This window comes from Prinia subflava, chromosome 1 (assembly GCF_021018805.1).
Source record: "Prinia subflava isolate CZ2003 ecotype Zambia chromosome 1, Cam_Psub_1.2, whole genome shotgun sequence".
In the NCBI taxonomy this organism is placed as follows: domain Eukaryota; kingdom Metazoa; phylum Chordata; class Aves; order Passeriformes; family Cisticolidae; genus Prinia; species Prinia subflava.
Genome location: NC_086247.1, coordinates 51677550 through 51704102, shown reverse-complemented (window position 1 = coordinate 51704102; position 26553 = coordinate 51677550). Strand labels below are relative to the sequence as shown.

The 26553-nt window shown below is 42.1% G+C and overlaps 1 protein-coding gene across 5 annotated transcripts in view; it reads right to left on the bottom strand.

Annotated features, from left to right (window-relative positions):
* Positions 1 to 23245: 23245 nt before the first annotated feature.
* The window catches only part of MTCL1 (microtubule crosslinking factor 1), a 104045-nt gene continuing 100737 nt past the window's right edge, over positions 23246 to 26553 (bottom strand). For 3 of the 5 annotated variants that reach the window (XM_063396397.1, XM_063396388.1, XM_063396407.1), the window contains one exon: positions 23247 to 24511. In XM_063396397.1, coding sequence (XP_063252467.1) covers positions 24302 to 24511 — 210 coding nt within the window. In that variant the 3' untranslated portion in view covers positions 23247 to 24301. Of the gene's footprint in view, positions 24512 to 26553 lie in introns of all 5 variants that reach the window. The other 2 variants (XM_063396371.1, XM_063396378.1) reach the window with 1 other exon arrangement.

Here is a 26553-nt window from a genome sequence, read left to right as displayed (position 1 = left end):
AGGGAACTAAGGTGAATTTGTCCATATTTGAGCCATACTTTCTGTTTCCCTGGCAGGAAATAGATTCCCTGTTGATTTTGTACTGGAGATAAAAGATTTTGCTGCAGGAGGCATGTTTGTGTTCATCTCACTTGCAAAATGTATCTCAGTTTCATAGAACAAAAGTAACTGGTGTAGGCAGGAATTGGATGGACTTGGTTAAGGGCTAGTCTATTGGTTCAGAGACAGCAGTTTAGTACCCTGGACACCTTGAGCATCAGGTGGGTTATTTTTGGTTTCATAGCAGTGTTGTGTAATTCCAGCAAGTCTCACTCACATCCTGAGGTATGAGCATGTTCAACAAACTGATGTACCTGAATCACTCATGCTGTAAGGCGTGGGTTGCCTCCCATGTTAGAACAGGATCTACAAATGAAGGGCAGAGCCCAGCTTCCCACCATACCTCCTTGGGAGCTGGTTAGGTACTGTCCTCCTCACCCTCTGTGTGCTTCAAAAATGGAGTACAGCAAGTTTTGTCTCCATGAGAGGCTCTGCTTTAGATCAGGGCTATGCTCCTGACACCACCCTTGCTGAGGGGAGGAACTGAAGGGAATTTCCCGCTTCTCCTCAGTTTTGCAGAGAAACTTTGTTTGCTGCAAACATTTGAGGACTAAGTTAAGAGTTTCTGAGATAAGAGTTTTGATTTGCAGATGTATGAGAACAAACCTACCTCTGGATAACCAGAAGCGGTATGTTTAAAACTCATAGGCCGTTGCTGAATCATTTGGGATTGTTTGAGATTGCAACTGAATGCTGGGAGGCCAGAATGCTTCAGACACCTGGCATGCAAAAGAAAAAAGGAAGCTCAAGAAGCTAAATCCAAAGTTTGTTTTAAAATGCAAATGTACTCAAGCTCTCTTGAAATTCCAGTTTGTCCTTTTCTGTTAAGGGAGTGGCATGTAGAGATGTTTTTTCATACATTGCATGCACTGATTTCCTTTGTAAAACAGAGATTAAAACAGTTAGAAAAAAGAATGCTATATACTAAAGGGAATTGCATAAAACACAGCTGCCTAAGTGGGTTTACTGGCTCACAAAGAGCAAGTAAGGTCACCCAGCATTCAGGCAATCCTAAGCACTGGACAGCGAGTGCACCATGTTGATGCATTCCATTTTAGAAGTGAAACGATAAACTTTTATTTGTCATTTTTTTCTCAAGGAATCACAAGAACATAGTAAATAGGATGGAAAGGTGCAAGGAAATGTTCAGGAAGAGCACTCCTTTGATCACAGTTTGCTGCAGGGTGTAAAATGATATCCAGGATTTCCAATATTCTGTCAGATCTTCCAGGAGAAAGAGACCTCATATTTTAGAATGAATTTCCATCTTTGTATATAAATACATATTTCATACAAATACCCCTGGCTATGGCCAATATGTAAAGAGTACAAAAAAACATTTCAGTATGAATTTAGAATCTTAATCTCCAATAAACCAAAAATTATTAAACCTTCAATTAAAGAGATATTAACTGATGTTAGTAGCACAGGCTAAACTTTTTGGTCAGACGCATGACAGAGGTTACTTCATAAAAACAGGTAAAGCTTCATCAGAGGAAGGCAGAGGAGGTGCTTCCCTTCACCCTACTGAGGATCCTCAAGGACAGTCTAGCATCCTTACCATAGTGTGATGGTGCCACTTCTTTATTCCAAACACAACAAGAAATACTTTCAGTGTAACTCAGGTGACTCTTATTTCATATATTTTACCCTAGGTAGTATGAAGTAGAGGACCAACACAATTATAATCATCAGAAATTAAGCCATTTTTTATCCATCTCATTTTAGAAGGAAAAAATCCCTTGCAAAACAAACTTCCTTGAGGAATATTGCCTACCTTGAGGAGTACTAGCATTCACATAGCTAATGATTCAACTTGCAAATCAACAATTTTCTCTGCAACAGGAAGTGCTCTGGGAAACTCATGTCTTATTTTCCTGCTACTGTATACCATGCTGGATCCCACACCAGGACATAAATAAATTCACACAGTTAGCTGTACACACACAGATAGTGTGAGGTCAAAGAAAAGTCCATCGGTCAAGACTTAATCCAAGCTTTTGGATGTTCTGTCTCTCCCATAAAGGGAATGGTTTGTTTCAGTGTCTTTAACCTGGATGAGCATGTGATGAAACCTACGATGGAAGGCCATGTCCTACCATGATTCTACTCCTCCTGATGTTAAACGGATTGTTCCATGCTCCTAATTGCTGCAAAACTCAATAGCATTTGGAAAAAAAAAAAAGGTTTGGTTTAAAATCTTGACATTTAAGGTCCTGACATTCCTCAGGTGCAAGCTCATTCTTGTACTGGTATGTTACTTTTCTGTAAATTGCGTGCCAGGTTGAATTTGCTGTGTGAGTATGAAAACCAAGAGGATGTGCAGAGCCATGCACTGGGGATAGCAGAGCCATGGGAACAGCCTAATATCAACTGTCATGCCCAGGGGTCAGAGTCACATCCTCTTATCATCCACAATTTGCATGTCTTCCTAACCTCTTCATCTTCTGAAGGGAGAACTGACAACATCTGGCAATTGCTGGGAACACAAATTTTGTCACACCAGATAAGACAGTTTATCTGTTTGCAACCAGCCAGACTCTCTGCAGCACATATGTCAGCTCTTGAACAGCATCCCAGACCTCACGCATCAGGGGTTGTGAGTCTTCTGTAAGGCCTCTGTGGAATCTGATGAAGTGGTGAGATCTTTACTGGCATTGCTGAGAGGTGACAGACTCTCACAAACCACCCCAGTGATTTCAGCTGTTGGATAGCTGCTCACTCTTGTCAGGAAAGGCTTCCAGTTTCACATTTTTTTGCTGGTTGCTGCTTGTTAAATCTTCCAGGTGAGTTTGTATGGTGGTGGTGTTCTGACAGCTCTTTGTGGAACAAGCAGAAAGAACAAAATGGACAATCCTGAGGCATAAGAGTATTTTTAGATTGTTTGATCAGGGGCTTACAGCAGCAGTTCCTTACAGCACTGCCAAGTCACCCGAAAGATGGGAAAGGTATATTAAATGAAAAGTTACTTAATCACAGTCTTTACAGCTACAGAAGATGATTTTAAGATGACTGCTCTTTTTAATAGATAGGTGTGATGCTAGAGCCTGAAGGTACTGTAAGAATTTAAAGCCACAACAGTGAGCACAAGATGAGAGAAAAATCTAATGGGGAGAATGAGGAAGGAGGTTTCATCTCTGCCATGCCAAGGGCTTTCTTCTGTGCAGAGAGTGGGAAGCTAGAATGAGGCCAAGCACTGTCTAGTCTTAGTGCCTCTGTGTGGAGCACCCTCACCTCCGGTCTTTGCACTATTACAGTTCAGTGAAACCACAGTTTTATGAGTTACTGAGGCAGCATTTACTTCTTGGATTTCTTTTCATCTGGTCAGCAGAGTAGGAATGAATGTGGGGCCAATTGAGATGAAGGTTAACACTGAAGTGTCAGCCAAGTAGACTTGGCTAAGAGTAGGGTGCAGCGAAGTAAGAAAATTTTCTGAGCCCATTTTCACTAAATAAATTTGCTCACTGTCTTTTGCAGTTTAGAAGTTTTGCTGAACTCTCTGTTCTTGGCAAATACTTAGACATAAGGTGGGAATTAAATTGCTGATAGTGATATCTGTGCTTGACCAAACTGGACCCTTATAATTGTTGTTTTGGCCATCTTCAGGGTAGATTGCTGAAACACAGCCCTAGATGGAGCTGTTCCTGAAGGCTGTGAATGTCATCTGTTACTAGAGAAAACTAACCAAGGAGGAGCTATACACTTTTACATGGATTTGGAGAGGAGTAGTTATTCTTAACCTTGGAATAAGAGAACTATGGAATAACAGATCTTTGCTGGTCACCATCTGATTTTCAGTTGATAGTTTTTAGGTATAATGTTCTGTTATTTTTTTTTACTTCTAGCTGTCCCAGAGAATATTATTTCCCAGTGTAATTTCACCAAAGTACTTGGAGTACTTCATCATTCTAATGCAAGGTGCATATTTCTTTTCAGTTTCCTATGTTCTCATCTTCCTCTGAATTTGGTACTTGCCAGTCATGCCAATTACTTCTGTCATTTCCAGAGAAATTGGTTTGAAGAGCAAAATAGGTCAATTTGAGAGCAGTTTGCAAAGCAGTTTGTAACAATAGTGTGAGAATATGATAGTCTCTTAAATTGAATGTGTGCCCTTCAGCAAGAAATGAGATTTTAAAAACATTCAAAGTAGACAAATCTGAAACCTTGTAAGTACCCAAGATGTGTACAGCTGCAGTCTGATGACTCATTATTAACAAATAATTAATCATAGACTCAAGTCGAGTAACCTTTTTGTTAAAGAAATTTTTCTTTTTGGTGTATTTATGTTGAAGATTTCTTGGAGTATCTGTAAGTTCTAACTACCTGAAGCATAGACGGGGTCTTTCAAATTATTAACTCTCAAACTGGGTGTATGTACTGTATTTATTCAATTCAATTGACACCTATATTATTGTGGCTATCTCTTCACTAGATGAATCACCAACTTCTATGACTTTTTGGATTAAACATAATTTAGAACTCATAACAATAAATCTGTTCTGCTAATGGCTACCATTTTAATTCCAGAGAGTAGTCAAACCCTGTTCAAGTATTTGTGTCAAGACTTACAAGATATGTCTTGTACAAGAGAAGACACTCAAAAAGTTAAGTAAAAAAAATGAAAAAATTTATAGGTTTTCCTCTCCCACTTCTTTACCAAGATGTATTATATAGTAAGAAAAGGAACTTTGAAAAATATGTATCATAGAATCATTTAATTAAGAAAAGAACTTTAGGATCATTGTTTTGAACCATTAATCCATTACTGCCAAGTCCACCACTAAACCATGTCCCCAAGGGCCACGACTGCATGTATTTTAAATGCCTCAGGATGGTGATTTGACCACTTTTCCAACCTGTTCAAACTCTTTTGGTGAAGAAATTTTTCCTAAAATCTGGTCTAAATCTTCCCTGAAGAAGAGCCTAAAATAAGTGCAAAATTGGATTGGATTTACCCCAGAGACTTTCTCCTGAAAATAAATCTTAAAAGGACAGTTATGTCTTCAAAGAAAGTTTGCTGGTCCCTCTGAAAGAGTGTATGAACTGCTTTACTGCATTTTTTAACTGCCTTTGTCCAAGAGATCATAGGAGTGGAGGAAGGGAATCTCAGGCAAAAGTACAAATTAGTTTAGTCTAAAGTTCTTTCTTTTAGTTCCTTCTAAATAGTTAATGGGGAAGGTCAGGCTGTTCTGCAGCCCAGACCAGTGTGGTAAACCCATCACCTGAAATGAAAGGAGAAGAAATAGCTCAGCTTAGTCTGAGTCATCCGGGCTGCAAACCACAGAGTGAAATGGAAAGAGAAAGATACTCCCTTGTTTCTCACAGGGGAGAAGCGCACTGAGAAATCAGTGATGATTAATAAACATTATTCAGACATGAGGTAGGAAGACGAGTAACTTTCCAAGTAACTCCCTTTACTGCAGAAGCCAAGTGGAAAGCAAGCCAAGTCCTTTAATTAGGACATGATTCTTGCACTCTTGTTACCTCATCATCCAGCTGCAACTTCTCACATCCTAGTTTATGAGCTCCCGAGGATGGAGAGTTTATTTCACGGGAGGCTGATGCAGTACATACTGCTACAGAACCTGTTCTATAACCAGAGTTGGAAACACTCTTACTACCACTAAACACATCAGGATAATATGGTTCAGAGGTTTATTTACCCCCAAGAAAATGTATGTGTGCATAAAGCTAACAAATTTGCCTGGTTATATATGAACTTAATAAAGAAATAAATTCTAATAAAGACAGGATCAAGGGAGAATTTCTTTTGTTTTAGTCTGTGTATTAGATGTGAGAATTGCCAATGAAAAATGTGTGAAAAAAACCCTGGGCTTGTGCGGGGTCATGCTTACCCACAGAGCTAGTGAGAAAAAACTATCCAAACAAAAGCAAAAATTATTTCTGGAATAGAAATGTTGTGTACATTGCAGAGTGCACTTCCCTAATCTTTGAGACACATTCTACATTATTTATTGTCCATGAATAATTTACTAGAGCAATCCCTATGCACCTTCAGTTGCATAGGCAGCACTGCTGCTGCAAACATTTCACCACATAGTGTTCACCCCCTGGGACATTGTCAGAAATGAGCAGGTCTCTGGTCTTTTAGAGAATTGGGTGTTCTTTTTCTTCCTCTTTCAACTCAGTAGAATGGAGGGAATCCAAAATTATGTTCAATTGAAAATAAATATAGCTGTGCACAATTTTGCTCGTCTTTTGAAGTGATCTCTTTGCTCTGTGTGCCAGTTTGCAATTCCTGCCCCCTCCCTTATCCTTGTTCCAGAGATTTTGCTTTCAATGTTGCATGAGAGAACCTTGACATGTTAAATCTTTCTGGCATTCCTGGTCAAATCATAAAGACCACCTGTCTTCATTCTGCAGGAAATAAATACATCAAGGAAACACTCTTGTAGCTCTTCACTTCTCATCAAGGTACCTCCTTTTAGGGTTGTAGTCATCCTTCTTCCATTTCTTTACTTCAGTTTCTCAAGTCAGGGACTTGAAATTCTCAGGGCTTCTGCATCATTCAGTTATCAAAACTTTCCTTAGGAGATGAGTTCTATTTGGTTCATCTGGTGTGAGGACTACAAGCTCTCCTAACCCCCATTTTGAGCAGTTAATAATTTCTTATCCCTCTCGCAGATCCAGGATAACAGAGCTTCCTACCCTGTATCCAAAATAGAAACAGTTTCACCAATGTTTCCATGACTAGAAAATTGATGATTTATCCATCTGGATTTTATCATTGCAACTATTTCAGAGCTATTCTTACCACACTGTCTTTGAGACAGCCTGCAGGATCCATTTGTTTTTTAATAATGTCAGATATCCAGCTCTGTTTTGATCAACAGCTAATGATGGAGATGTTAAGCTGAGATGATTTCCAAAAGACCCATTTGTCCTTTGTGTCTGTCACCAGATCTGAACGCCTCTGCAACTGCCACTTAATTTGACTGATTTAACACGATTTTAGGGCTGGACAGTGCCCTGAAACACTTGGGAAACAAGTGACCCAGTATGGCACCTTTTGGGGACAAACTTATGCTCAACACATGGGTTCAGGCTTGGAAAAAGCATCCTGGAAGTGCATGGAGTTCTCAGCAACACAACAGGAAGGATCTAAGGTGACTTGCTGTATCAGAGCCTTTGATAGTTGCACCACAGGGAATGTGGCACCTTACTCTTTGTGGTGAATCTGAGATAGGATCAGAAGAGAGAGACTTGAAGTGAAAATCACACAGTGGCAGGTTTCCTTGTGCAGTCCTGGACCTGAAGAGAATATGGCAGAGGGAGCACGATGACCTTCTTTAGGGGTAGGACTTACAAACACACTGTGTGTCATCTTCTACACATGTACTGCACGCTCATCTCTTCTGGGAGTACAGCAGAATTTTGTTCAGTTCTAGCTGCCTGTCTGTTGGAAAGGGGACCTACAGGGTCCTACTGAAGTCCATTAAAAGCACCATCTTCTGTTCTAGCTGTAAAGGGGAAGCTATTAAAAATATATTCTGGGGAAGACTTTGCAGGAAACTCATGGTGTATGGTAACAGGTAATTTTAAAAAATGTTCCTGAGTAATTCTGAAATCTTGCAGTTCAAGACAGGGGCCTAGATATCGTTAATGAACATCTGTAAGGTGTTCATATCTCTCTGGTGAGCAGGTCCCTCTTTTCCTCTTATTCTTAAAAAGCTTTGAATTGTGTCATTTGAACTGAGTGTAGGCCACATGAATATAGCTATTTTCACTCCAGGTAAGTTATGAATTCCCTAAATTATGTGGAGACCAACAAAGAGATCTCATGTCAGCACCGTTAAGACACATTTTCCATAGAAAGTGTAGAAACAGTGCTAAATTTAGGTTGTCCCAAAGTAAAGAATCCCATCTCTACTGAAGCATTACCCTTCAATCAGGGTTGTGTTTTGTTGGTGGTGGTTTTGTTTTTAAACTAGTATGAATATGTAAGCTCCAGGGGTTAGTTTCTTAGGAGCTCACCAAGTAAAACATACTACTGAAACAATATGCCAAAAGCTATTATATGTATCTGATCCAGATAAAGTGAAATCAACAATAAACAGATTGTTATGTCAGAGAAAGAACAAAATTAAGATAGGTACTATAACCACATTCATACTTCAATCAGACACACAAAAAAAAAAAAAAAAAAGAGATTGTGACTCTTTTAAGAGCTGGGAGAAGGAACTTCACCTGCATTGCTTGTAAGCCATGTGGCCTCAGGCCAGTCAGAGTTTTTGTGATAAACATATTATGAGAAGGAGGAAGAGTGTGTGTCCTGGTGGAGTTGTGCAAGTTCATCATGGGAATCTAAAAATACAGTACAGGAAAGAATGAACAGGAATTTGTGATGCTCTGGAATTCACAAGTTCTGCTACAGAAAGCAACAGAAATACAGGCAAACATTTGCTTCTTTCGATGATGTTCCCAAGAAGTCATAATTTTTAGTGAGCCTCATGTTATTTTCCTGGGAACTTCCTCAATGAAGTTTTTTCAAGGGAAAAAAAATCAGCAAAGTTTGCAGAATGCCTCTCTAGACCACAAAAAACCCCTCCATTGTTTAAAGAAGCACTTTTACTTTGCTTCTGAGCCCCTATTTGGTCTTGGGGGAGAAACACATCCCATGAACAGAGCCTGAAGTCGTGGAATATACAAAGTCCAGCATCACAACTGCAAAAATTGCCAAGCTCAAGGTACAACATACCAATACCAGGTGTTTGATCTGAGAAGGAAACTTGGCTGAGAGATTGGTTACAAGTACTGTCAACAGAAGTATGGAAGCATCCCTGCACTGAGCTCATGCAGAAGGATTTGTGAGGTCTTATTTGTTGTTTCTCACGCGTGAGGCAGGAGGTGCTAGGGAAGGAACAGTGTCTTTTGCTCCCAGCCATGGTTCTTTTCAATGCTTTACCTAAGGCACATCTTAAACCTTTCAAGAAGCCGTTCCCAGGGTCCATTGAAGGCTTTTCAGAGAGCACCAGCCCTCTTTGCTCAGAGATTGCACAGGTCATGCCCAGGAGTTTGACACTTAACAGACAAATTTGTCTTTCATTTCCACCAGAGCCAAGATTTTGGATTCAGTGTCTTTGGATTCAGTCTTTATATATACCTTTGAGTGGTGCTTCAGAAGGGGAAGTTTGGACATTCTTGGGCTTTGTGCAGAGCTGTAAGGTAGCTCCACCAGCTGTTGCAAGAACAGTTGGGGTGCTTGCTTCTTGACATGAATACCTCTTACCTGGCAGCCCAAATCCCCATGCTCCTCTTCTGTCCAGCACCTGTCATCCTTGTCCATGTCCTGGGATGCTGATTTCTCATTTCTGCATGGACATACTGCAGCACTCAGGTGTCTGCCTCAGGAAAGCCCTGAGTTTCTTTCTCATTCATTCTCATTCATCTCTCCCTTCACACCTTCCTGTGAAAATCCAAACTCCATTTAACAGGACCTGGAAAACAGGCTACAAGTGAAATTGGTGCAAGATATAATCCAAACCTACTCACAACAAAAATTCTTCCTGACTCCTTTGATGTGTCTCACCCAGGCGCCTGAAGGCATATTTTTGATTTGTATAGTCAAAGTGTCAAGGTCTTTACAGTTGTTTTCTTCTGTTGCTACACAGGCCAGCTGGAGCTAATAAAACATTTCTATTATTTTACCAGATAACTGTTGAATATATATTCTGTACAGCTTCAATTCTCAGTTGGTTTTGCCAGCTTTTTACAGACCACACAAGATGTTATTAGCTAGAGAATGGGTTGTGTTACTGTCCTGTGTTACAAGTTTATTAATGGTGACTGAGATGAGGTCCTTTCTGGGAAGATACTTACCTTTTCCACAATAGTTGACACAGCACAAATTGTTTTAGGATTGAGAGAGATAAGTTGAAACTGCTGAGGGACTGGAGCATGACTATAATTACATAAAGCAGAGCAATCCACGTGTAAACAAACATTCAGGCTGTCAAGCCTCCCTTTCTAAAAATTTGGAATAAACTCATTTTGCATCTTGTATATGACACACATGTTTACAGATCTCATGTTGTATGCTAAGAATTTGAAGAAAAGCCTAAAGAAAACAGCTACACAATTCATTTTATAGATGGGTCTGGCACCTACTTTTATGAGAACATATGGTGAATATTTAGAGAACAAATCTATGAAATTCAATTTCTCCTCCAATATGCATATTTTCAGTGAGTGGCTTAAGGCCAAACAGTATAATACCCCTTGTGGGATCCCCTACACCACTCCCAATTGATTCAAGACAACAAATTTAATGGGGGCTGCCAGTCATTTGTGGATTCTGTTATTTGAATGCTTTCCCAGACGTTAACCCCCACGGGTCTAAGCACTCTCCTCTCTCTGGTATACAGGGGAAAGCTCCTACAATAGATAGATGCGTTATTTTTGATATCATGGTAATTTATGGGTTTGATATTCTCAGCTCATGGAGCCTCTGTGACATCTTAATATTTTAAAAATCCCTTATTTTACAGTGGGAAACTGACAATGTATTGACTCTTAGCTAATATTAATACAAATTGAAGCATTTTTTGTTTTAACAGTATTTTCCCCTGTCATTCTGTGTAGTTCTCTTGATTTGAAACCACAGTGCTGTAAAAGGATCAGGATGAGTGGGTGCCCATGAAAACTCTTACTTGGAAAAGCTGGTTGCAAAACCAGGGTTGCTATTTACCACTGTTTTAAGAGATGCTCTTGAAAGCCTTTTCTCAATTTTCCTTGATGGCAAGAATAATTTGAACAATTTTGTTTTCCAGTGGAAGTTAAAATTTGTTACCCTACTTAGTATAAAAGGGGAAAAATCGTGTCCTAGACAGAAAACCTTCCATCCCCAAGGCAGCAAATACTTGTTGTTCTAATGGCCCAACCACAGGAAATCTGTTGCTGTGGCAGTGTATTATCCTTACCATTATCTTCATTTTTATTACTATCTGTAGTATAACATGACTGACATACTGCAAGGCTGTTACACATTGAACAGTACAGGAGACAGGAACAAGAAGTCTTAAAAGTCAGAAAAATTGATTCTGACTCTGAAATAGCTCTCAGCAAAATCCAAGATTCTAAGAATGATGAAAATCAGGAGAAGAATTGTACCTGGGGGTACATTTTGAAATGAAGTGGAAGAAAAGAGATCCTTGGGCAATCTCTGCTCTCCATCTATAAGAGGGCTCCTGCTGATGTGGCTGGCAGGTTTCTGTGCCTTCATTTCCCTATTCACATGGTGCACAGAAATGGCAATGAGTCAAAGTATCTGGGTTGGACCTTCTGCCTGAGTCACTTTGGTGACTCTCAGTGCAACTAGCAGAGTAATTTCTGCAGAGTTTCATCCATGGGCCATGTTACACAGATGTAAATGTCTTCAGAAGTTGCCAAGAGGATCAAGATTTGCAATATATTTTTTTGGCTGAAGTTTTAAAAGCAGTAAAAATGTCTGGTATGGGCCGGGGCCTTGATCTGGATCTGAAACATTTGTGTTTTGGTAAAGAATGGAATAGAGCACCAACAGAAACTTTGGCTGGAAGGAAGAAACTGCTTAGAATGAGAATCATTGATCTTCTGTCAGAATTTAAGGGATGGATGCACCTGTGGATGGACAGAGGGCAGACTTTGGGAGAAAGAGCAGGTGCCAATGAAGGTATTTGATAAGTTCTTAGCTTCCTCAGCTGTCTGCACAGCCTGAGAAGGCAGAAGCAGTCCTCCACCACTGTAATCCTTGTGCTGCTCATCTTTATCAAGTAATGCCAGTTCATCTACAGGCTTCAGATGCACCCACACATACTATGGTTCAGTTTGATTTTTACCTGGATGCCAGTCAGAGTTTATGTAGTCATTCTTCTTTTCAAATGCAACGTAAAATGGAGTATGACACCTTTGATAAGTAGTTTGAATGCCAATCTCAAAGGCACCGTGAAATGCCACCCTTCAGGCCCAAGCAGCTTTGTGTCCTGCCCTTACACTGCTGCTCAGCAGGAGCAGGGAGGGAGAGGGTTCTGTTTCTGGGCTTTGGCACAGGGATTGATTTGCTGTGAAAGCCACAGAGCTGTAAATGCTGCCAGCTGGGGGCCCAGTGGGAGCCAATCTCTTTATACTCTGCATGCTGCCAGGGCCTGATCCCATATCCTCTTCCATGCTAAATCCCTCATGTGCTTTATGTAGATAGAGACTGGAGAATTTGGGCCCAAGACCATGGAAGAAAGGGAAGCTGAGTTCTGTGAAGAAATTACAGAATTAACAAGGCTTGTAGAGCCCAAGCAGCATAACTGGCCAGAGTTTCTGAATCACACGAGGAGAGGAAGATGCAATCTGTAATATTCTGTGTCTGCTGTGGTTTCTATTTCTAATTTGAATGTTTAAGACTTCAATGAAAAACTATGAAAAAATATGAGGGTGACATTTGAGAGGAGTAGAGAAAATTCAGCTATTAATAAACAGAGCAAAATTATGTCTAATGATGAACAATGTTCCAAACCCATGATCTTTCTGCCCTTCTCAAATTTTAAGGCAGAAAATAGGCTCCTCCTCCTGATGCTAAAGGAGAAAAGGTTGGAATATCATAGTCAAGCTCCTCAGCCATAAACATACCAGGATTATTTAGAATGCTTTGACTTTTAAAATTGTGCCCTGATCTTTTTGAGAATGTGCGAAGGAATCATTTGATGCTTTGGTACTGCAAACAGCAAACTTCGCTCATTTCCGAGAACAGCACTGGGTTTCCAAGAACAGTTTTGCCACATATCCCTCTAGAGGAATCCAGTGCCCAGAGAGTCAATGCTGGAGTGGTTTCACAGTGCTCAGCAGACAACAGGCACTACATGAATCCCCCTTTTACATGCCAGGCCCTGAAGTGGTGAGCAAGGACAGAGCTGGGCAGGAGGGCTCTGCAGGTACTGAGGGCTCTTTCAGTGCTGCAATAAAAGCCTGTCCCAGCTGCTTTGCTACTCTGGTTCCCACCACAAAAGAGTATAAGCAAAGCTTCTGGGCATAGACAAGCAGGCACAGATGAAAACCTGGTGCTATCCACAGAGCTAAAAGTGGCATTAAACAAAGCTGACCTTTTTGTTTTGTTCCTTCTTTTTGCTTTAAACTCAGGTCTAGTCGCACTCTCAGTGCAGGAAGCATAAAGAAATGGTTCAAGGTGATACTAGATTTCATTTTCCCAATCTGCAGCACCGTACTTGCTGTACAAACAGCTCCACACAATGTCCTGCTCCTTGCCAAATTGGCCTTTAGATGTGCTGAGTGGTGGCAGGAGGCCAGCGCCACCTTTGAGACGGATGTCACTGCGAGTCTGTGACATGCCTGCAAGCAACATATTTTGTAAGGATCCATGCTCCTCACTTACCACTGAGACCGGTTCTTATTTGTGCTGAAATCCCTCTATATGGCAGAGTGCCACCTGCCACTCCCAGGAAATCTCAAAGATGTCAGCTGAACTGAAAGGTATTTGCCATGATTGTAGTGAAGGCACATGCATATTTCACACTCCAAGTGCTAGGAAAACAGTTAAAATGTGGTATTTATGATGCTGCCCTTTTGTGCTGTCCCTTTCGGCAAAAGCGGGAAACACAGACAGGGGCAGATCTGTGGATACACCCACTCCAGCTGTTCATCCTGCTTCCCTCTCCCTTGTGTACCAACCATGCAGAGCAGCAGCGTGGTGGGAGGCAGGTTCTCCCCTCTGCCTCTGGGCAGCTCCAGCCAGGCAGCAGTGGCAAGCCCACGGCCAGGATCCTTGCAGCCAGAGCTGCTCTCCTCATGGAGGCAGCCCAGCAGCACCCAGAGCTGGTGTCTGCACAGTTTTGCCTTGAACAGGCTGGTGCAGCCCAGAGGAATCCAGTCCAGGTCTACAGCAGCTGGAGTCATGTCTGTGGCTGTAATATTCATCTGCTCTCCCTGGTGAAGCTTTATGCAGTATGAGATGAGGCTCAGTAACTTCCTTAAGGAACTTATCAAGTAAATTATTTGGCAATGCTAAGACACCAGCTCCGTAACACCAGAGGATGCTCTCCTCCTGCAGGCTCACCTTCTGTAGCCTAATGGCCCCTTCTTGCTTCATGGAAAAACTCACAGGATCTGGAAACTTTTATTAAACCTTGCCGTGGATCCACTGGAAAGGCAGCCTGGTGTACTCAATGCAGCCTAGTAAGGAACAGAAGCTGGGTGTTTTCCAAGCCCTACTGCACCTCCTTAAGTAAATTATTTAACCTCAGTTTCTCAGCTGGAAGAACAGCAACCATCACAGGAGAGCAAACAAACTTCCATATGTTCCCAGGAAGCAAAGGGCTGTGTAAGCACTGCCTGAACTCACATAGAATCTGAGCAGGGAAGCCAGTATCAAAATTCAGATGGGTAGCTACAAAACAGGCTGACAGTCAGACACAGTCCTGCTGAGTTCTTTGCCTTGGCCCCTGGAATTTGGATGAGCAGTTGTAGTTTCTTATGTCTGCTGTCACTTATTTTCTCTGTGATGCTGCCTGACCCCTTCTGCTCAGACTTGCTGAGCTCTCTGATTAGTACCATTTCCACTGCTGGATTTTCCTCCCAAGTTAAAAAAAAAAATCCAAATTCATCTTCACAGAGAGCACACCAATCTAGAAAAATGGGTGAGAGGATTCCTGTCTTCAGTCATGGGACACAGCCAACCAAAGGGCACCCAGTCTGTATTATGACAACAACTAGAAGCTGATAACTTCTTGCATAGCACGGCTACCGCATTAATGTATTTCCTGAATGGCTATGGATACTCCCTATTCAAACAGGCCAAGTTCCAAATAGCTCCCTGTAAATATGTTTCTCTCACTGCCAAAAACAGAGAGACAAAGAAATTCCTTTCTCCTGCCTCTACTTGCTCAAATTTAATTAGGACCACAATTTCTTCCTATACTGAAGAAATGCCTTCTCCAGGTCACTCCAGCACAACAGACGGTACTATAAAAACAAGTTCCCAGTAAAGTGCTGTAATATAGAGAAAACTCCTCAAAACTGGCAAGAAATCCTGGTATATGATTTGGTCAAACTCTTTGTGTCCACATTACCACATACTGTATGTAGCAGCTATGGCTAAAACTCCTGTAAGACTCCAAATTTTCTGTAACCACTCACTCACGCTGGTCACCAGGAGTGCCTGGTTGTTTGTGCTGCTAAAGACAATGAACACCTTCCCAACACAGCTGTGGTGTATCCAGGAGAAGGGTGAGATATGTCTGGGCAGCCCCTTCTGGGGGCCCTCCTGCGCCTTGACCTCCCCGTTCTTGCAGAGCGAACCCCAGCACTCCCTGCCCCAGGTCTGAGCCACGCTTGCTTTCATCTTGCCCTCTCTGACAAACTCCCATGGACATGTGTGTGCTTGTGTAATTACCTGTTTTTCGGTGTGTAAGAGCAGTCTCCACTGCACACGGGTCTTTCCCAAGGGAGAGGATGAGCAAGCACCTTATGAGACAGATGTTAGTCATGCTGCTTATTAAACCACAGCATGGCAGTGCTTAAATACTGAAGTGGTAAGAGTGGCAAGACTGAGTAGAAGAGGGAAAATTATTTTCAGGTGTCTGTTTCTAATAATAACATTTTCAGAGGGGATGAGCACACAAAACCTCTTTGATTCCATTTGGGACATAATGTTCCATTCCCATTTCTCATTTGGAAAACATTGGGATAACTGAGGGCAGCTCTACCTCAAGAGATACCTTCCCATGCAATGCAGTTCTTCAAATCAGGTGTTCCTTGAACTTTTCAAAACCCCCCAGTGAACACTAGTGCCTTCTTAATATTATTTTTATCTTGCTGCTAAAACTAGTTGCCAGAAAATCAATCAATAATCGAAATTTCAGTTAACTTGGTTTAATCTGAGATTTATGCCCATTCCCTCTGTTTCCCAATCCATAAAGCATTGGGACAATTAATTGCTGTTTCTTATGGCTTTTGAATATACAGCTGAGGGCATAGGTGTTCCAGGGAAGGTTTTGCAAAACATCTGCTCTGTGAAAGCAATGCCTGCCTGTTCTAAAGAGCCATCGTGCCATAGCCCTACAGAATTTGTCAGATGTTTTACATTTTTACAGTCTGATGGCATGCTATAAACCTTGTCTTTGGTGGGGAAGGATTTGCGTGCTGTTTGATGTATGTGCCAGCTCGTGGCCTGCTGCTCCCTGAAGCAAAGGCTTGTTTGCATAGAATATGCATCAAAAGGAGGTTTGCTTACGTGGTAGCACACTCAGATGCCTGCTGGAAAAAGGGAACTCACCGTGATAGAGGTTGAAAGCCTATATATGCATCTTTTGATTTTGTCTGTATGCTTCACCTGATGAAACTGATACAGAAAAGAACCTATAATTTATCAAAGTAAATTATTTAGAAAGATAAGAGAAAACAACAACACCAGCCATGGCTTATATGCTATTCCCCAGACATTTCTTCAGTGACCATCTTGCCTAGTCCCTCATTAGCACAGAAAAAAATGCTAGACTTTAATCACAAAGTCTTCCTAAGTAGATTAAAGGCCAATTTTCACTGTCCATTTAACTTATCATTAAAGCTCTCTATTGTATTTCTCTTCTTAATGTGAGCTGAGCTTTTGCACACAAATACCTTTTAAAAACAGCAGAGCAAATACTGTGTGGGGACTATTTGCAAAGACCAGGTTTGCAGCAGTCTTAAAGGTTAAGCAAGTTAAAAATTGTGTGATGCTGATATGGGATAAAAGACAATACTAAGAGGACTGGGGAAGTCTGTTTGGTCTAAGGAGCATCTCTACTCTGTTGTGGAAAAGGCCATGCAAAGAGCCTGTTATTCATGACCATGCAAAGCGTCTGTTATTAGGGTCTGGTGCTTCCCCTGTATATACATATATGCATTGATATATATATAAAAAGATAAAAGAGGCTCTGTTTTAAAGATAGAGACAGACAGACAAATCGATGCTTCTTTTTCCATCTACCTTTAAGACACTGTTTACAATATATGTATTTCATTGTGTTGTCTTCTGTGACTACAGCTGTCGGTCTTTAGCTGACGTACTTTTAGAAAGATTTAATGCCCAGTGTGCTGTAGATGTGTTTTACTTCTGCAGAGAAGCTGTGGAGGTGCTGCCTCTAGGCAGCTGGCAATGAACCTTCTGCAAGTAATACATTATTTTCTGTTTAAATGATTTTTTCTAGGCTGTGATTACTGTGTCTGCACTGCAATGTGCACCAAGCCTAATCAGTTCATCTGTCAGCATTGTCTGCTACCCTGAGAAGAGACTAAAACCATTGCAGGCCTGACCTAATAGATGTCAAGGTTTAAAAACATCTTATGGCTTCTTCAGATTGACCGTTTCTGCTGCAAGATCTACGGAGGTTTCAGAAAACTGTGTGTGGATTTTTAAACTAGATTTTACTGAGTGACCTGACTCCCATGGAAAGAAGAATATCCACATATCCAAAGCTTTCTGGTATGTAGGTCACAGTCAATTTAGTTAACTTGCTAAGTAGCTCAAATGATAATTTGATTTTGGTGTAGGGTGGTGTGTTTTGTTTTTTCCATTCAGGTCAGAAGTGGCCTCAGGTAACACTGGTCTAGTTCCTCACTCCATTTCCCTTCCTGGCTCCATTTGAGTTTCAGGGCTGCCTCTGCCTAACCTGAAGAACCAGCACCAGAAGAATATTCTGTGTTGTGCTGGGATGATTTCAGGGTAACTAGCTCCTGTTGGAGAAACCAGAAACCCTGGTAGGGGACTGGCTAAATAAACCAGTTCTGGTTCTGGGAGCTGTCAGGGGCTGAGTGGTGCTTGTGAGACAGGGTCCATAACAGCAAGTGGAAGTTCTCCCAGCTCTTCATGGAGGATTGATGTTGGTCAGGGGGGTGCTGGTCACCTAAGCCAGACCTGCTGATCAAGAGTTCAGGGAGACTCTTTCAAGTGGGGAAATTCGAAGTGCTGAATTATTTAGCTCTGTGCTAGGAAGACATACTAATTATTTGCTGAGTAAAAGTAACCCACATACCTGAGGAGTTGTTACCCCATAGTGCTGCAGCTTCTGAATAATTTTGCTTCTGTTCTTGATGTGAAAAGTGTTGCATAATTCATGGAACAGTGCCCCATCATATCTCCTCCACTGTGTGTCACTGTGTTCTTTAGGACTCATGGCTTGGCAAGTCAGTCTGTCCTGCTGAAGACTCCGGGGCTTTTTGGGAAAAGCACAGCACAGTGCAACTCATCAACTGGAACTTCCCTGTCACTCAAGTGTGGACTGCTGCTGAGAGATGCTGTCAGTGTTATAGACAGGCAATGTTTGTCCCTTTGTGTGTCCTCCCATGAAAGGGACACTACTCAAGGTTTGCTAAACTCAAGGTTTGCTACAGGTTCCCTGCTGTACAGCTGCTGCTCCAGGAGATCAGAATGAGACTCATTTTTTACCAGACACAGTTCAGGGTGGTGTTTTCCAAGGGCTCTGTCTTTCCTGACTCCTTATTGCTGTTTTTCTTCCAACTATATAATGGTCCTATTACTTAAAAAAAGATATTTAATATTAGAACACATCAGAACCTACTTGTAATACATCTAAGTTGCCTGTGCAACATATTTAACTTACATTTTTCTGTGTAGTGAAGCAGAGGTCTCAGAAGCACCACAGACTAAGAGGACCACAGATAATTTGTGAAGCCAGGGCTTTGTTTTTTGTTTGAAATGTGATTTCCATGACAAACCACAGTGACACTGTAGTAAGAAAACTCCCTCTCAAAAGTCTTTGGTTTTGTCATGGAAATAGCTGTGACAAAATCATGGCCTTTATTGTTCTTCCTCTCACTCATATATGCAAAGTGGTTTTTTTTCAGTCCTGACAATGCAGAGTGCAGAAAATGCAATGAGGAACAACACAATACATGTCTTCCCCCAGACAACATCAGGAACTGAGGCTGTATTTTAAAGACAAACACATTGAAGCTCTAGTCAGAGATTTGTGATGAAAGTTCCCCAAATGTCTTTAGTTGCTTAAGTCTCCTCCCTGAGCAGAAAATCAATGAGATTTATGTTCTAAATTACTAAGCACTTAACATGCAATTCTTAATAGCTAAAATGTATGGACGGCTCATCTCCTATGTAAAAGTGGGAATTTTTTCAACCCCAGAATAATGCCCTATTCCATTATGGCAGAGCTTGATATTTTTGAGCCAGGCTGGTTCCAGCCAACTCAGTGAGAAAGAGGTGCCTGCTGAGCAAAGCCTGTGGGATGAGCCTACCCATTTGCACTCAGCTCTCTCTTCTGCAGACTAATCCAGAGGGATCACAGTGGAACAGAGGAAGAGGAGGAGGCTTAGGAGAGTACCTGAGTCCATGACATTTTTGTGTGTAAATGTACAGCCTTACTGTAGAAATTAAAAAATACAATTACAGTATATAAACAAACCTCAATCCCCCTCCCAGAAATAACTTAGGGATTTAAAAGGACAGAATAAAATTTCCTATTTGCTATTGTTGAGATTTTATAGGATTCACATTTCATAGCCTAACAGCACTCTTCTCTTTCAGTGTAGTATCTGCTTACATTGCTCAGCCAGGCTTGTTGCCATCTAGAGACATATAAAACTCAGTATCCAATCCACCTTCTTTCTTCTCATCATTCAGATATCCATCTACTTGCAGCTGCCAAGCACACTGATTTTTTGGTTTTCTATGACCTTCTTCTCTCCTCAAATCTTCACCCTGGGCTCCCCTGCCCTGTGCCCAAAAAGGGAGCATTCTGCCACCCATCTCTTGACTTCCTGCAGCTCTAACCTGCAAGTGGTGGCTGCCAAATCATTGACTTGGCTGCCAAATCAGGGACTTCTGAGGAGCTACTTTGGGCCTGTGCAGCCCCAGCTCCAGCTTTGCCTCTTAACAGTTGCTCAATATGGAGCATCACCTTTCTTCATCTTCAGGATGAGAGTCTGCATTGACTTTGCTGGGCAGCCCATTGATCCCTCCCTCATTGGTGAGATCCTGCCCAAATCACCAAGTTCTTTTAGGATTTCTCAGATATTTTTTTCAGAAGTTGACAAGACTGGCCTCCAGAAAGTGTTTGTACACCAAAAAAAAAGCAGATTGAGTTATGAGAGAAGCCCTAAATCTGCTCTGATAGGGAATAAAAAGTGGTTTTCAGCAACAGATGCTAGCCTTTTTTTCTAGAGACATCTATAGCAAGGCAGCAACATCTCTCACCCAAACCTAAAGGCACAATGTCTCATACTCCCTCGTGATGGATAAGGGGATGATAACAGGGAAGGGAAGCAGACTTTGCTCAAAGCTATTAAACCTCTCTGCAAAGCAGGCTGGGCTGTGTGGAGACTGGAGACATTAGCTGTCATTTTGTATGAAAATTATATGTACTCAGCAGCTTAATAATACTCCAGCAGGTTGCCATGATTTACATATAACAAAGTCAAAACTGGGGAGCAGGAAGTGAGCGAGAAATGGGACACCTCCAAAGAGACCATGGAGGAGCTTGGTGGTTCAGATACTCAGGAAAGGAAGGGATCAGGGGAAAATGCATGCCTGGAGTTCTGTATGGTCATGGAGATTTCCTTTGTGCAGAGGAGGATATGAAGGGAAAAGGGTAAAGGGGAAGGATGGTCCAAGCCTGGTCATTTTCCACTGAGGCACAACACAGGTGTGGTGTTGCCAGGTTGTCCAGTTTTGGGTATTTCTTGTGGGTTATGACCCTGCTGAGCTTGGGTCGGTGAGTTAAGAGGCCATACACCATTGCCACTGGAATAGATCCACGTCTCCCTGTGTGTAAAGTGGAGGGCAGCATAATGTGGGCAGATGACTGTGAAGAGGCAGACAGTAAACTGGGAGAAAGGGGTGACTTCTCCTCCTCATGGTGCCCACATGGACACACCAGTGTTGTGACATGAGGGATACCCCATCACCCTGGGGTGCTGCAGACACCTCAAAAACTGTCTGGACTGGGAAGGATGCCATAGGTCACAGTCCTGCTCCTGATCCCCTCTGTATTGCAGGGGCAGGCAATATCCCAAGGCCATTGTCTCTGGCACCACAAACCCCCGGGTAAAATCCACCTATTTCAGCCTTACCAAACAAAGCTGTGACAGATGTATCCACATCCCCTTGCACTAACTTGTGTGCTAATCTGTGAGGCTTCTCCTGCCCTGATTATTCACAAGGCAATAATTCGGATACCCCACAGACACTGAGCTGCAGACTTTCTATAAAGGCTTTCCATTTTCTCTCAAGATTTTAAAAGGACTTCAGATGGACTAGAGGCTTGTCCTTTGTTTTATGATTTATGTAAGTAATTACAGAGCATGATGGAATAATGTGAAGGTGGGTAGGAATGTCCCAAACCCACCAGCAGCTATATTGGAAAAGAAAAGCTTTGTTTTCCAAAGAGCCAGCAGAAACCTGAGATATTTCTCGATGTCACTGTATTCACTGATTAGACTAGAAAGATTATGTTTAATTGATGTCATTCTTTTTAAGATTGCCCACAGAATCTCTATTTGTGCTCTCTTTCTCCTTCTTGCTATTGCTTGCTCTCTTGCTTTTGTTTCAGTGATTCCTGCTGTTTCAGAGGCACGTTACCTGTCAAGCCACAGGCGGCTGCTTATCCTCACAGATCTTCAGGATGGCCAGCAGCTATTTCTGCAAACTGGTATATCCTTGACTTGAAAGGCAAATATCTCCTGGCAACAAAATAACAGATTAGTGCCCTGAATTTTCTGGTGCATCATTAAAAAAAAAATTACAGCTGTCACAAGAAACAGAACAGCATTTTTACTTGCTGGTTGTCAACATTGCTCATTCATTTGCAACTTCCAATTACTTCATCAAGGAGAAACAGCTTTTAAGGAAGCAGCAACCTCCCTCTTATTCCTGCAAAGGTACTACTGGCAATTTTTGAAAACAAACAAGGATTTTTCAGTTAGTGGCTTAGTCTTCTCCAATAATCATTCTGACTCTTGCAGGTCACCTTCAAAACACTCCTTGCATGTGCTTCTCCTTCCACTCCCAAACCAAAATTAGTGCAACAATTCAGCAATGTGTTGCAGGAGGGAGATTTTCAAGCAAACAGGGCGGCCACCATGGAAAATTTTAGACATTCAGACTTGGGGATTATGCTTAACTCATGAAAAAGGCTAGAAGTGAGGCTTTGAGACAGGGAGGAAGGCAGCTATCAGTAACAGGATTGTTGCTGCTCTGCACCGGCACTGGCCCCCACTTGCTCTGACTGTGGCACCAGAGAGCCATTAGAGAACAGTACTGTTCAGTCACTGCCCATTTTTGTAATGATGACCCACAGATGGACATTTTGACCTGGGTCAATAGCCACAGCCCTACCTGATATGGGAGAAATCAGACCTAAATTGGCTGTCATTTGGGAGACAGGGAGTTTGTTCTTATCCAACAGCTGAATTAAACTTCCTAGAAAGCAGGCTGTGACACAGCGGGACGGGATGTGAAGGGCTTATTTCTTGACAGAGCTAACCAGGAAGGCTTCTAGGGAGCCCAGATGGTGCTCTTCAACAAATGAGCCTCAGAAAACCTCAGCTAAGGAAACAGAACGGGAATGAGCCAGTTCAGCAATAGGATAACTAGTCAGAGCAGTTCTGGGGCTCCAGAGAAAGCATGTGGCCAAACAGATGGTCTTAGGCAAAATAGCTTGAGAAGTTCCCGTCTCAGAAACATGAATTCTTGGCTGCATTTACTTCTCATTGTTAGCCTTCAGTTTTACAAAAAGCTCTTTTTATTGGTCTCTTTGTGTAATACAGATGGTACATAAGCTTAGATTAATAGTGGACATGTCATATTTCTAGTGTTCCATTTATCTGGCTAGTTTTCACTCCCATGAGTGAGAAAACAACAAGCCATAGGGCCTCAGAGAAACTGAGAAGATGGGTCTTACAATCTGTTGTGAGTAGATGTTTTGTGGAGTTCAAGGAGGGAATTCAGGAACCCTCCCACAGTCTGATCCAGTGTTCACAGGAGTCCATGGAGCACAACATAATATTTGGTTTTGCTGTGATTTATATCATATAAGGGAGCTTTTTTCTTCCCTTATGAATAAAGGAGGAGTTAGAGGGCTTTTATTTTCCCCAGTTAAATGAACCTGGGAAGTACCATCATAAAAAAAACATTATGAAGCACTCGAGCAGCTTGTAAATACTGAGGGTTTTATTTCCACTTCACATGGTCTCCAACAGACTCTTAAACAAGACCAGTTACAATTTAGTATGCCCAGAGATTTCCATGGTTTTTCCAAAACGAAGGAAGTTCTCAGTAAACGCTGTACATAGCCAGTTGAACTGCTAACAATAATTTAAAAACTCTTTTTTGTATAGTCAATGCAAGAATACCAACAATAAAAGTACAGTACAGGTAAATTCACAACAATATTACAGTGAAACAGATTGACTCACATTTATGTGATGGTACAGTAGCAGTATGTACATGCACTAAAGTGCGAGGACCCAGAGGCATGCAAGTCAAGTATTGTAGGTGTATTTTACAGCTAACTCTGTAAGACTTTCTGAGGCATCCTTTTCTTTTTTTTTTTACACATTTACTTGTGTTTACCTGTATTCCCCTCCATCTCAATTAATTACAAGTCTAGTGAACGAGCTTAATGGCTTTCTTCACTACTTAAAAGGTATCGCTTCAGACAGTTGAAGCATCTTTAAGAACCTTACCTTTAAAAACCGATAACACTGACATTAAAATAGAATAAAATTAACTTAAGACCCTAGTTTTACATGAAATTAAAAAAAACAAAAACCAAAAAAACCCAAAATACCCAAAACCAAAACTGAAAATGTAACAGTGCAAATATAACCGAAAGGCAGTCAGTATTTGGAGAGAGCGCGAGCATGTATTCAAATTCCCTTAGAACTTAATTTACATTTTATTTTAAATCTTACTTTATATCATTTTAACCTTTTTTTTGTTTGTTTTTGTTAATATACTGTATGTAGAAAAGATGGAGACAAAAATAGTTTTCTCAGCTATGAAAAAAATTAAGTTATTACAGGCACATTAACTGTTTCATTCCAGAAACACCTCTGTTTCCCAGGTCGGACATTCAGCAGCTGTGTCTGAGAACATTCTTTGACCTCTCCGAGCGGGCCTCCCTCCCTCGTGGCAGAGACGGCTGGCGGGCGACCTGGCGGAGGCGAGGGGCCCCGTTCCCGTGCGGAGTCAGGCCGGCTCGCCGCCCTGGCTGGGGCTCTCTGCCAGCAGCTCCTTGCTTCCGCACTCCTCTGAGGACGTCAGGTCTCCAGTGGACTGCGACTGTGAGGCAGTGGGGGAATGTGAGGCCCATCGTGACGGTGGGCGCCGCTTCGCTGGTCTCTCTGGCCGGGAGAAGCAGGGTTGGAGGGACGGGGCTAGTGCAGAACAAGGCAGTTCCTTGGCAGCCAAGAGAGCAAAACAGCGGTTAGTAATCTGCCTTAGAGACCCTCGGGATGCGCGAAGAGCTAAGGAACAGAACCGTCAAACTAAAGCTAAGCTGGGGCCATGGCGCGGGACAAAAGCAAGCGGTGAACACCTGGCCGCGTGTGGGCTCCAGGCATCTGCATGTGTGTCCATGGTTTATGGAACAGGTAAGGAGACAATGAAAGAAAGAGGGTGAGTTGGAGCAGCTGACAAACTTCCAATTGCTATTTCTCCTGGAGCTAGAAAGGGAAGAGCTGAAAAGTACATTTGCATAATAATTCAGGAAAATCCACTATTCAACACTTTACTCTAATTGCTGACCTGGTATAAAAAGGCCAAGTTTGGCATTTGCAGAAGGGGTGAAAAATCAACCACTGTCTCCTTTTTTTCTCCTTCAGAATTCAGACTGGCATGGAGGAGACTTCTTAGCACAGAATAATGACTACAGGAGTAGTTATGGTCTCCAGCTGGGTTAGAGATGAGGTTTACCTACAGATTTCATTTTCTGCAACATCACTTCTAACTGCCAGCTGCTGAAGCCTGAATTACAGGATTCAGAGCTACTGTATGTTAAAGGCAACATTCACAGAAACGGAAGAAATTGGAAATTTTATTCCTTCACCAAGTTTCCACTGTTCTGGCTTGGTTATCTTGCCTTTGCAATTAGAAACAATCTGCAGTAATGATTTTTCACCCTGGCACTAAGTTGGTAAGGCCTCTAATATTCATAGACTTTGCTCAAAGTACAGCTGTGCTTCCTGCCTTGCCCTGAATGCTCCCTACATCAAGATGAATCACTGTGGAAACAAGACTGTCTCATAGGGCCAAAGCCAAACTTCTGAATTTCACTGCACACTTTGCAACTTATAAAAGCAAATCAGAGCAGTTTGCCAACCTCTATCAATGGGTAAACCAAACAGCAGTCACTGGAATGTTCAGGGGAGTTCAATAAAAACTAAAGTCAGAATGCAAACCAGTGATAAATGAAGAGAGAGGCCAAAAACGATAAAATGCAAAGGAAAAGCTCTGGCGTGGTAAGGTGCAGGGATTTCAAGGGGACAGGAAGGCCAGGATTCAGCACACTGTTTCACATGGAGAAGAAGAATAGAGACTAAGGGTGGAGAATATTGGAATAGGTAACATGATGTGATTGACAGTGAACAAACAAGGTGATATGACATTGAACTTCTCAATTGCAGTGAAAGACCAAACATGAATGTCATAGGACAGAAAGACCAGTTTTGAAGACAGAGTTGGGGTATGAGAAATGAAGCTGGTGACACCTGTTTTGGAGGGAGTGCATTGAGTGCAGCCTCAGTGAAGGGTCAACCCAAGTGCTTGTGGGCAGCATGCAGCCAATGGGGTGATCTACAGCTGCACACCAGTGCCTGACCAAGAGCTATGACCAGCTGCCCTTGGCACTCACAGACCACCTCAGCCTGCACCCCCTCCTTTCTGCACCCTCACCCCCAGCCCCATCTCTGTGCCATAAACTTCACAACCCTTGCTAAAACAGCAGTAAGGCTGAAATTTAAATTGGTGCTAAAAAAAGATTGACTGTGTGTCCTTACTTCACCTTATCCCATTGTGCCTGGGGCAGCATATGGTCTGTGAAAGCTGCCACTAGGCTCAGATTTGTTAAGAGCAATCCATCTGCACATCAACAGTCATGGGCAGCACAACACTGTGCATTGAGGCTATGAGATTTGTGGGTTTTGTCTTAGCCCCTTTCAAAAAGGAGGCTTAAAATGATATCTTTATAGTGCTGCTTGCTCCTGGCTGCTTTATCCTAGTTTCAGAGCAGTAAATCAGAGTTAGCACAGCGATAACAAAATTTATTTCCACTGCTGTCTCCCAGTTCAAAAGCCTCTCTTCTGCACATCCACAGATGCTGGTCAGCTTTTACCAAACAGCAAGGTTAAGCACATCTTATCTGTGATATACACATGCCCAGCACCACACAAGGCTTGCTGGTGACCAGTGTTGCTCCAGGGCCAAAAGTGACTGGCAGCATA